Genomic DNA, 12,130 nt, shown 5'->3' on the forward strand with positions numbered 1-12,130 from the left:
TATATATAGATATAGATATATAGATATATACTGTGTTTACATAGTCAACAAGTTAAATGCAATATTCATAAGAAGAGCATTAACAATAAAAATACAATCTGTGTGTAGCCAAGTACAGACTTAAAATGGTAAAACAGGAAAGGATCTCACCAAAAGTACAAATATACAGTACAAATTGATTTATTTAAAACAGTTACAAAAAAAGCACAACAAAATAGAGATTATCCTTAGAATTATTAATGCTTTGTTAAAGATCAGGTAGGAAGAGAGGGACTGGAACAAGGTTGGAGGGGAGCACCTGACTAGTTCTAAGGCTTTAGATACAATGCAGTTGGTTACATGTCTATACAGCCATTACATAACTGGGGATTATAGTTGAGGGTTGAGTAGTTATCTACAAGACCACCTAGCTGTGGGTCAGCCCAGCCCATTTCCCCAGCGTGGCACTTCCCTATTTCTTGAGACCCCGAAGCCATTTGTATGCAACAGTCCTTCCCCTTACTCTAAGGTGCTATGCAAGTGGAGAGAAACTGGGATGTACACTGTCTGTCTGGAGGGGCCTAGCATGCCTGGGAAGGATGCTAGGGGCTAGCTGTGCAGTCCTCTCCCCTCAACGCACACAGATATAAATGCAGCGGAGGGGTCTCCACCATCAGCACATTCACGGCACCAAGAGCACACCCTGGTTCAGACTCCCTGTACAGAATGCACATTCAGAGCCATTTTAGCAGCTTTCTCTGAACAATTTCAGGCCTTAGAACAGCCCGAAAGACAGAGTGGTTGTGAGTTTGACACTAGGGGAAGGCACATGCGCTGCTGCAGGCAGGAACTGGTGTTCAGGCTGCTTGAGTTGCTGTGGTTAACAAACAGAACATTTGCTAAGTTACAGGGATTTTTACTTCTCTACAGGGGAAAGAAGGGTATGAAATGGAACAAACACTTAATGTGAAAAGTGCATTTTACTAGTGCCCCTGCTAGGAAGGGCTGGCAGAGCTCCCTCTGCAGCACCCCTCCTTTCTAGCCAGGGCTTCCTCTGCATAGTCTGGGAGTAATGGGAGCTCTGTCACTCAGACCTAGTCCCCCATTCCTGGGGAAACAGCGTACACCATAGCTACCGGCCTGGCCTCTGCTGGGCAGCTGTCCCCTGGAATGTTTCAGGAGATGGAACAGATGGCTGCAGATCCCCATTATTGCATATTACGGAATCTTCCCAAAGCCCCGCCGTGAGCCTGGCAGGGAAGATGTGCCTGAAGACCCCAGTGCTCTGGTCAGATCACCTACACTGGGTGAGGCTGAGGTCAGCAGCTCTCCTTCCCTCTGTAGTGTAACAGCAGAAACACCTTATTGCTCTGGTAAGTCTATCCCCATCCTTGCAAACACAGAAGCCCCTGTGGCCAACTCATTCTGGACCCTCTTTCAGATCATCTCTTCCTGCAAACCAGAGAACCCCCCAGCAGGCTCTGTCTTGGGCTCCCCCACAGTCACTGCTCTCAGCTGCTCCCACACTTACTACCTCCAGACTGTCCTGAGACCAGCCGACACACAAACTACCACTACAGCCACCCCTAACCAGCGAGGGGAGATTCTGTTGACTGTTGGGGGACCTGGCAGCTTCTGTGGTCCACTTCTGTTACCTGCCTCTGCGGCAAGGGTCCAGTGTCCTACATCCTTCATTTGGTACTCCCCTTTGGATGTGGTTTCGGTGCTGCTGTAAGGGCCCAGAATAAAAGAGTGACAGCTGGAACTTACTTGCTGAACTGTGGGATTGGTCAGAGGGAGAGAAGAGGAAAAGCATTGAGAAAGGTCACACTCTCACTGGCTTCCTCCACTGAGCCCACGTCAGCACTGCTTACCATAGATATGCAAGCAGGCAGCAGGACAGACTAGTAGTCAGGTGGAGAAAGGCGACAGAGCAAACTGTGGGGAGCACTGAAGTTACATTTTAGCCTGGCTGTAGATGGCTTGGAAGGCATCTGCGCCTACCCTTTTAGCTGGCTGACAGAGCACAGTGAAGGGGGCGGGCACAGTAACATCTCTCACTATGAAGCAGACTCTTCAAAACCCCTTTCTAAGAGGGACAAAGAGGCTCCTGTATTTAGTGAGGCACATGGCAGGGGTCTGCACCATTCAACTGCTCAAGTAATCTCCCCCCATGCACACAACCAGCCCCCTTACATTTCTACTCCAAGATGCATGTGTACCTGCCATAACCTTCTCCTCACCTATCAACCCACTACAGAAAACTACCCCTTGGCTCTTTGCCCTGTGTCTATAACCAAAGTGTAGGCTACTCAGGACAAGCCAGTGTAACAACCAAGATCTTCATGCAGGAGAGTCAAGCAAGCAGCAAGTAGGTGAAACAGCAGGGAAGAAGTGTGATGAGAGGCCAAGCACCTAAAGCTTGACCAATCTGTTTTACAGTCAAAAGGCGCTGTGCAAACATTTGTCCTCTCTGCTGCTGCAACCAAGGGACGCCAAAGTTTCCCAGGAAGAGTGTCATTTTGGTTTTAGTCTTTCAAATTTACTAATGGGACTAACTAGAAATTGCTTACTGGCCAGAGGGAGCTGCAGATTATGCATTCAAAGCCCAGAGAAAAGTAAAGACAGCTAGAATCTCTGCTCTGGTAGAGGCCTGGTGAGGCTACATTGCCACAGGTCCAGGCACCTTCTTGACATCAGACCAATCCACGAGCAAGACAGGGAAAGCACCTGTTTGCCTGGGGAGAGAGACAAGTGCAGACATTTCAAAGGTGGTGACAGAATAAACTGCCAAGAGTGTTCTGGGGATCCCAGCACTAGAGAGACAGGTAGACATGCCAGGTGAAGGAACATTCTGTGGACTCTCTAAGCTTCTTAATGCCTAAAACACAGTGTTCCCACATAGTGCACATACACCAGTGCCAACTCAGTTAGGAGGCACGTCAAGGGGAATGTGGACAAACACTGATCTGTTAGGAGCCACAACTACTGCAAGCTCAGCAAAATAATAAAGGTTCTGGAGGAAGATAAAAGGTGCAGAGACTGTTCACCAGCTGGAGGCATTGATACCCAAGCTACTCAGGGAGACAGAATAAAAATAGCGCCCAACAGCCAAGCACTCCAGGCAGCAGTGTTTGGGAAGATGGAAACTGAGGGAAAAAACAAGAGGAAGAGAAAGCAAGAAGATGCAAAATAGAACTGGAGTGAGACACCATCAGGAACCCAGCTCGAAGCTTGAGGTGCATGCACTCCTCAAAGATACTAACACCTCTACGCAGGCATGTTCCGAATACAAAAACTGTTGACTGTAATACAATGAGGAATACTCAAAAGTCAGGATATGCCAAAGTGAAGGTTCTCGCATTCTCACCACCTGGTTGGCCTATTCTGGATTTCTTCTTGTGCAGTCAGAGGTGACTCGATACTAAGAATGTCCAGAGAGAGCAAGTTAGTGTGAACACAAGTACTTTCACTTGGACGGAGTGTTATTACCATAATAATGTATTAAACTGTTCGACACATCCTTGTTTAAGAAAAACACTCATCTCTCGATTTCACTGTGTAGCTCCGCAGCGGACTCCACAGTGAAGCATCAGAGCATCCAGTGTAAAAGGACACCTATGAAATTGTCCAGAGATATTGTGCATGTTATTCCATAGTCCTGTGATTAGTATAGGGACTCTAAACTTAGTGGAAATTTTGTATCATGCCTGCACACACATCTCTCTCTTGTTTATAGTTGTTATATTTATTTAACAAATGACCCTGGAAGGAGTGATTAGCCACCTGAAAAGTTTTTGTTTGGAGTAGTTCAGCCAATTTTGATTTATTGGTGTACACAAGTGTCAGTCTTTTCGCAGTGGAAGAATACATTTTCATCCTTATCTAAAGAGCAACTTAAAAACATTTTGGCTCAGTTTTCTCCCCAAAAATTCAGCTACAGTTTGAATCCAAGAATGGAAAGTTTAAGCCCAAAAGGAGATTTTTTTTAGAAAGTTATGACCATGTGAAGAAAGCTTTAAAATACAGTCTTCATATCACCTTTATTACAGCAATTACCACTAGGAAATGCTATAATTAGACTTAGCTTTGGTGACAAAATTACTTGCTATCTGTATAGTGGGGAACCAACTACAGCTCATGCCCTATCCCAGCTGCCATAGGCCCGTCCCCAGTTCAATCACTCCCTACCCATCCTCTAGGACCTTCCTCTCCAATTTCTAATATTCACTGCAGTCTCTCTTTCTACAGATGTTTTGCTAGAAGAAAGCCCAATAGGATGCAGTGGAGGAGACACATCAAGCAGAGGCCACCAGAGCAGCACCTGCATCTCCCCCGCACCTCACGAACAGCTCCATTTGTGAAGAAGTTTCCTTTTAAAGTGCATGTGTGAAGAAAGGGGGTGCTGGGAGCAGTGTCCCCTGAATCCCAGTGGGGACTCACCCCTTCCCACCACGAAAAGAGGAATAAGAACTTCAGACATTTTATCTGCTACCTTAAGCTGTGGCTTTTTGGGTCTGCTCTTCTTGACTCCCCCACCCATTCTGAATGCTCAGACCCTGCCCTGCAGGAAACTCAGGCACTAAGACAGATGTGTGAAAGTCCCAACCTCTGGAATGCTTCTAGTCACACGCTCACGACCACATGCCCTGTCCTCCATCCTTAGTTAGCCCATTGCTGCTGCTCCCTGAAGACTGGAGCTCTCTAGATTCCTCAATGATCAACAATTGAACTGGAACAAATCCAGCTCTGCACGGCAAAGAGCAGCCAGGCTGGTGAACCCACCACTCAGTCTGTGCAAATTCTCCACCTGAAAAAGGTGAGGCTCACTCATGGGCGACGTCCCAGGTCATGGCCTCAAAGAGATCACTTCCCTGCATTAGAACGCCCTTCTATAGACAGCTTGACCTCCTGTGGAATGAAAGAGGGACGAAGCAGGGACGGACGAGACTCCTCCCCCTGCATGCTGTATCTTTGGAAGCCTGGGGCTGTCCAGCAGTGCTGAGCACCAGGGTCAGGCTGGAAGGACTCCGTACAGGAAATCTGGGCTGCACTGTCCTTTTCTGACTGATTCTTCCTCTCACTGGCTCTGTTGGATGGCTCTCTGGGCCCCTGACCTGTTCTCTCGGGCCTCTCTCTGGTGGGCACCAGCTGGCCTGCAAGAGGGCAGTTAGCCTGAGAAGCAGAGTTGCCATTCAAGCTCTGTAAACTGATTGATATGCAGACATCGCCCACCTGCAGCCTGTGACAGGGCAGAGCAAAGAGCTGAGCGGTCCGCCCCGGGCTACAGGAGGACCAGCCCTGGCCATACACGAAAAAGGGATGCTCGGGGGGTACGTCAATGCTCACTTTACTCTGCTGCTCCCCAACCACAAAATGCAATGTGACAAACCCAGGCCACTGACTCTCCTGGATATCCACCACTGTGCTGGAGTCAATCTTCAGGCCCCCGCTAACCTCAGCACTCCGCACAAAGTCCTGGGTCTGCAGGTCTTCCACCCTCTTCAGCTCCCCTGTGGCCAGCTGTATGATGGCTCCTTTCATGAAATGGGAGGGCAGATGTGAGGAGCTGGGGGGTTGCAACTGGGCTGAGTCCTTGTCACGTGAGCTTCTGTGGGTCTGTGCATCTGGACTCTGTCTCATCAGGATTTCTGAAGCAGAAGACCTGACGGGCTCAGACCCGATACGCACCAAGACTGGCTTGCCATTGGCTATCACCATTCCTTTAGGTAGCTGTCTGTGTCTAACCGGCTCCTCAGGGAACATCACATATGGACTCCTGGCCTGGCTTTTCTCAGCTGTTTCCACTGGGTTCCTCAGCAAGCCCCTTGACTCCCCCTGCTGATCAGGGATATTATGGCAAAGGTTTAAAGGGCTCAGGCCATCCTTTCTCTGGGCTGCCAGAATAGAGTAATCCTGAGAAGCCAACACCCCAACCACTCTCTGCACCTCCAAGTCAGTGTCTGGCGTGCTTCTGTGAGCTGGCACAGAGTCCTCTGTTCTCAGAGTCTGATAACCTGAAAAGAGCTGACCATCCACCACACACTGCACTGCGGCCCCAGGCTGCGGGCCTTCAGCTTTATTGCTGGCAGAGGCCAAAGCCTCACTGGTCCTCCTCACCACACTATGCTCCAGATGTCTCTGTCCACCATTGGCAGAGGCTACCTCTGAACTCAGTTGACTTTCTTGCAGAGGAGGATCTGGGCTTCCCCCTACAGTGGAGGTCTCGTATGCTGAATACCCTGGTGGGAGCCGGGACATCTGGTAATAGACAGGAACTCTACTCTGTGTGATGTCCAGTGGCTGGACTCCAGCATGGTGCTGCATTTGGCCTGAAGGGGAGATGACAGAGGCAGCTTTGCTGAAAGCATGAGCAGGAGAAGTAGTTTGGGGGGAAGGAGTGGCTTCTTCTGGAAAAAGAGAGGCATATGGCACAAAACGGGGAACATGAGAGGTGGGGAGGTTGGTAGAAGGTGATAGAAGAGGACTAGGGAGGAAGCTGGGGGGCACAGCATAGGGTACTGTGTAATGTGACCCTATAAACTGAAGAGACGTAGAGGGAATCTGAGCATAGTGGATGGGGGGATATGGAATCCCCGGATGCTGGATCAAGGAAGAGGTTACATTAAAGCTGGGGGGCAGAGGACTCATGTTCACAACTGGGTGGAGGCCAGTGGGAGAGAAGGTGGCTGGAGGCACAGCCACTTTGTATAGCATGCCATATTGATCCACAGTCAGGCCAGCTACTGCTTCAGCACCATCACTGCCAAGGCCATATGGTAATGGTGCTTGGCTCTGTCCAGTCACCACGACGCTCCTGCACCACTCTGGGGCATCGCTCACCGGCGTGTGATTGGTAGAGCAGCTGGCTACCCTCCCCACATCCTCACTGGTGACAGGAAGGTCTCGTTTCTTTGGGGGAAGGCATTCCTGGCTTCTCTCATGAGCAGGTTTCATATTGCTTTGTGGTGTCCCAGGAGAACTAAATGGCACTGCTTCCTCATGTGGGCATCAGCAGGGGCTGCTCTGCGTTGGCTTTGAACTCCCCAGCACTGCTGGCTGCCACAGCCTCATCTGCCAAGGAACAAAGAGAGAAGTGAGAAGCCAGCAGGTCCCACACAGCGAATGTAGAACTAAGGCAGAGTGGACAGGGAGCCTCCTCCTGACAGGAAACAAGCCAGAAGTGACAGGGGAGGAGAAAGCAGAGTGGGAGCGATGGCTGGGAAAAGGCAGTCTGGGGAAGACTACAACACCACCAGTAATCCAGGAAGTGGAAGAAGACCCCCCCTCCACCCTGAGAACTGGGTTGGAAAAAGAAAAAAAAAGGCCCTAACCCGCACAGACAGCCCCCCCGGGGGGGGGGAGAGGAGCCCCCCCCACCCGCACAGACAGCCCCCCTCGGGGGGGGGAAGCGAGGAGGGGGAGGAGCCCCCCCCACCCGCACAGACAGCCCCCCTCGGGGGGGGGAAGCGAGGAGGGGGAGGGGGAGGAGCCCCCCCCCACCCGCACAGACAGCCCCCCTCGGGGGGGGGAAGCGAGGAGGGGGAGGGGCAGGAGCCCCCCCTCACCCGCACAGACAGCCCCCCTCGGGGGGGGGGAAGCGAGGAGGGGGGGAGCCCCCCCTCACCCGCACAGACAGCCCCCCTCGGGGGGGGGGAAGCGAGGAGGGGGGGAGCCCCCCCACCCGCACAGACAGCCCCCCTCGGGGGGGGGAAGCGAGGAGGGGGGGAGCCCCCCCACCCGCACAGACAGCCCCCCTCGGGGGGGGGGAAGCGAGGAGGGGAGGAGCCCCCCCCACCCGCACAGACAGCCCCCCTCGGGGGGGGGGAAGCGAAGAGGAGGGGGGGGAGGAGCCCCCCCCACCCGCACAGACAGCCCCCCTCGGGGGGGGGAGCGAGGAGGGGGAGCCCCCCCGCACAGACAGCCCCCCCGGGGGGGGAGAGGAGGCTCATTCGCCGGGGCCGGGAGGCGCGTGGGGGCGGGCGTAGCCCCTCGCGCGCCGTTGACTCACCCGCCATCTCCCGGCTCCTCGGCCCCGACCCCCGTCGGCCCCGGCGCCGCCCGCAGCCGCCTCCGGGCCCCGGCCCGGCCCCTCCCGGAGTGCGGCGCGCGGCGATGACGCAAAGCTACCGCGCGCCGGAATTTCCTCAGCCAGGCCGAACCGCGCGGCACCCTGGGTCTGCGTGCGGCGCGCGAGGATGATGTCAGCACGCGTTGCCGCGCCGCCTGGGCGGTGACCGTCACCATAGCGACCTGCCCTGCCCGCTCCGCTCATCGTCCCTGCCCCAGCCCTCGGCCCCGCCCCTTTTCCTCAGCCCCGCCCACTGCTCCAGTTTCCTGGCGACCCCCCATGGCCCGCCCCAGGCAGTCCTCCCCAAACCGGCCCTGGGCCACCCCACTGCTCCCCTGCGGTGCCCCCGCCCCTGGGTAGCCCCTCCCCCCACTGCCAGGCTCCCCCAGCTCCCCCCCCCCCAGGCCCCAAAGCGCCTCGCAGTGACATCCCCCTGACTGCCCCACCTGTTCCCAGCATGCCCCGGCCGGCCGGCCTGCCTGGGCTGCGTGCTGCAGCCCCTTGGTCCCCGCGCACCGGAGGGGAAGGCGGCTGAGGCCATCTCTTTTATGGGCCCAGCTTCCGTTGGCCAGAGAAACGCTTTCGAGCTCGACAGAGCTCTTCCTCAGGTCTGGAAAAGGTACTCAGCATGTCACAGCTCAATACAAGATCATAGTCCTAGAACAACGATTGGGGTGATTCAGTCGGGGATCGGTCCTGCTTTGAGCAGGGGGTTGGACGAGATGACCTCCTGAGGTCCCTTCCAGCCCTGAGAGTCTATGATTCTATGAACAAAGAGTGCGGTTATTGGGTTACAGATTGTTGTAATGAGCCGTAAATCTAGGGTCTTCATTAACATCTTGATTTTTTAGTGTATAGAAAAGTTATAGCTATAAACCCTCATGCTTCAAGGCTCAAGCCATTCTCTAATTATTAAGGGTAAACCAACACTTTACTTGAGATAGGTGCAAGAAACTCCACAGCAAGAAATTATAGAATAACCTTTCTCGGAAGCAGTTGGTGCTGCCACTGTTAGACACAGGATACTAGACTAGATAGGCTCGTACATCTGATCCAGTTTGGCAATTCCTGTGTTCCTAAACTAAAACCAGGGAGGTGTCTCTCAAACTCAGTTATTTGCTTCCATCTCTTTCCCTGATACTATTCGCAACGTCATTCCTAAAGGAGACTCTCTTCAGCAAGTATAATGGCTAATGTGACATAGCAAATATTTCGTCTCCAGAGCTTTTTGACAATGGCAGCATGCCAAGGTAATCTGAAGCATGTTGTCTATGTGAGCTCTTCAGGACAGGGGCCTCTCTGCCCAGCACTGAGCACACCGTTGCTCCAAAAATCATCAGTTTTATGATCACTAAATATTTTGCTGCGTTGTATCTACCTTATACATCCAAAAAGCCTTTGAAAAAGGAGGTGGTATGGCTCCTCTTATTTCCTCTAAAACAGCATTTCTCGCTTGGCCAGCAATGCTGATGTCTAGTCGAGCAGTAAAGGAGAGGGGTACTGAGACAGGAGGTGGGACTCCAGAGGGGTGTATCTCTCTCTGCAACTGCCATCTAAAGAATATAGAGAACCACTCACTGCAAATACATTCAGTTGATGCAGGGAGTTGAATTTCAGAGCAGACATCAGGAAAAACTGGGCAAGGTATGGCTGGTGTATCTTGTGATGTGACACCTGGGAATGGGGTGTGTCTGCCTCAGCTGCTCAATTATTTCCTGGGTTGAATCTCCATGCAGGAAGTCGCAGGCCCTCTCACTCTGTGCAATCCATATCCTCTTAGTTCCCTAGGGCTTCTCTATCTCTGCTCTCTGGAGCATTAGAATCACAGTAATCTGTTTTTCCCCCCCAAGTCCCAGGTCCTTATCTCAGCTCCTGCCTTTCTCTTAGTCTTTATTTCCCCACCTCCACTCTCACATGTGCTTCTCCCCCCCCCCCCCCCAACATACACACCTCCGTGAGGCTGTTGCCAGTGTGTTGCTGCTAACAGCTTGGTTTGTTTCATCCGATGAAGTGAGCTGTATTTGAGCTCATGCTCAAATAAATTGGTTAGTCTCTAAGGTGCCACAAGTCCTCTTTTTCTTTCAGAGTTCCGTGATCTGTGTGGAGCGGATGACAGTTTCTGGGAAATGCAGAGAGAAAAACAATGTGTCTGGTTTGAAACAGAGGCCCTAGAAATGTCTAGGATCTGGTCTGGAGGCTTCCGTAGTATGCTGGGTGAAGGGGTGGTACCAAATTGGGCTCTGATGGTAGTGACATTGTGTTCACGCTGCACTGGGATCATAGATATTGTAGGGCTAGAAGGGACCTCGAGAAGTCCTTTAGTATCTATTCCTCCCTGAGGCAGGACCAAGTAAACCTAGACCATCCCTTTCAGGTGTTTGTCTAACCTCTTATTAAAAACCTCCAGTGATGGGGATTCCACAACCTCCCTTGGATGTCTGTTCCAGAGATAAACTATCTTTATGGTTAGAATATTTTTCTTAATACCTAACCTAAATATTCCTTGCTGCAGATTAAATCCAATTATTTCTTGTCCTACCTTCAGTGAACATGGAGCACAATTGATCACTGTTCTCTTTAGAACAGCCCTTAACATATTTGAAGACTGTTAGTAGGTCCCTCCTCAGCCTTTCCCCTCCCCCCAAACTAAACATGCCCAGTTTATTTTAACCTTTCCATATAGGTGAGGTTTTCTAAACAGTTTGTCATTTCTGATGCTCTCCTCTGGACTCTCCAGTTTGTCCACATCTTTCCTAAAGTGTGGCACCCAGAACTGGACACGGTATTCCAGCTGAGGCCTCCACAGTGCCGCATAGAGTGGGACAGTTACCCCCCGTGTCATAATACAATGCTCCTATTCTACACCCCAGAATATTAGCCTTTTTCACAACTTCATCATATTTTTCACATATATTCAATATGTGATCCTCTGTAACCCACAGATCCTTTTCAGTAGTATTACCACCTACCCAGTTATTTTTGATTTTTCCTTCCTAAGTACTTGTCATTTATCTTTATTGAATTTTATCTTGTTGATTTCAGACCAATTCTCCAATTTGTCACAGTCATTTTCAATACTAAGTCTGTTCTCCAAAGTGCTAGCAACCCCTTCCAGCTTGGCATCATCTGCCAATTTTGTAAGCATATTTTCCACTCCATTACAGATTGATCCACCTGTGCCTGTTAGTTATTAACACACTGAGATTTTCCAAGTCTTATCTGATATTAAATAAGAACAGCCATACTGGGTCAGATCAATGGTCCCTCTAGCCCAGTATCCTGTCTTCTGAGAAAAGAAAAGGAGTACTTGTGGCACCTTAGAGACTAACTAATTTATTTGAGCATAAGCTTTCGTGAGCTACAGCTCACTTCATCGGATGCATACTGTGGAAAGTGTAGAAGATCTTATTATATACACACAAAGCATGAAAAAATACCTCCTCCCACCCCACTCTCCTGCTGGTAATAGCTTATCTAAAGTGATCACTCTCCTTACAATGTGTATGATAATCAAGGTGGGCCATTTCCAGCACAAATTCAGGGTTTAACAAGAATGTCGGGGGGGGAGGGGGGAGGGTAGGAAAAAACAAGGGGAAATAGGCTACCTTACATAATGCCTAAGCCACTCCCAGTCTCTATTCAAGCCTAAGTTAATTGTATCAAATTTGCAAATGAAGTATAATTTTGATCATATCAGCTACTCACATCACCCAGAAACAAATGGAGAAGGTGAGAGAGCTGTACAGACAGTCAAGAAAATCCTACAACATCCATTTCTTGCTCTTCTGAGTTACAGCACAGCAATAGCAGCTACTGGATATAGTCCAGCACAGCTCCTGATGGAGCTACTGTTCCAGCTTTGGAAAAGAACATATTTCCATATTTCCAGACATGAAGGGAGTAGTCAAATCAGATAAAAAGGCTAAAAGAAATTATGAACACTTTTACAATAGATGTCATGCAGTGAACTCCCAGGTCTAGAACCTGGTGACCATGTTTACGTCTAATAGGATGGACAACTTTAGCTGCCATGAAGAAAAAGAATTCAGCACCAAGATCATATGTGATTGAGACTGACAA

At 50.7% G+C, this 12,130-nt stretch overlaps 1 protein-coding gene across 2 annotated transcripts; it reads right to left on the reverse strand.

Moving 5' to 3' along the window:
• On the reverse strand, window positions 1-10,025 carry ATXN1L (ataxin 1 like). Of its 2 annotated transcripts, none has more exons than XM_074969025.1 (2): window positions 10,001-10,025; window positions 1-7,053 (listed from the first exon to the last, which is right to left on the reverse strand). In XM_074969025.1, exon 2 carries the CDS (start codon window positions 6,934-6,936, stop codon window positions 4,846-4,848), a length of 2,091 nt encoding a protein of 696 aa, XP_074825126.1. In that variant the 5' UTR covers window positions 6,937-7,053; window positions 10,001-10,025; the 3' UTR covers window positions 1-4,845. The 2 variants fall into 2 exon arrangements, with proteins under 2 accessions (XP_074825126.1, XP_074825125.1); XM_074969024.1 differs by lacking the exon at window positions 10,001-10,025 and adding an exon at window positions 7,991-8,038.
• Window positions 10,026-12,130: the final 2,105 nt, after the last annotated feature.

Source organism: Natator depressus, chromosome 12 (assembly GCF_965152275.1).
Source record: "Natator depressus isolate rNatDep1 chromosome 12, rNatDep2.hap1, whole genome shotgun sequence".
Taxonomy (NCBI): Eukaryota; Metazoa; Chordata; order Testudines; family Cheloniidae; genus Natator; species Natator depressus.

What these genes read in the sequence shown, in the direction of transcription:
- ATXN1L (XM_074969025.1), bottom strand. Translation starts at nt 6,936, where the DNA reads ATGAAACCTGCTCATGAGAGAAGCCAGGAATGCCTTCCCCCAAAGAAA.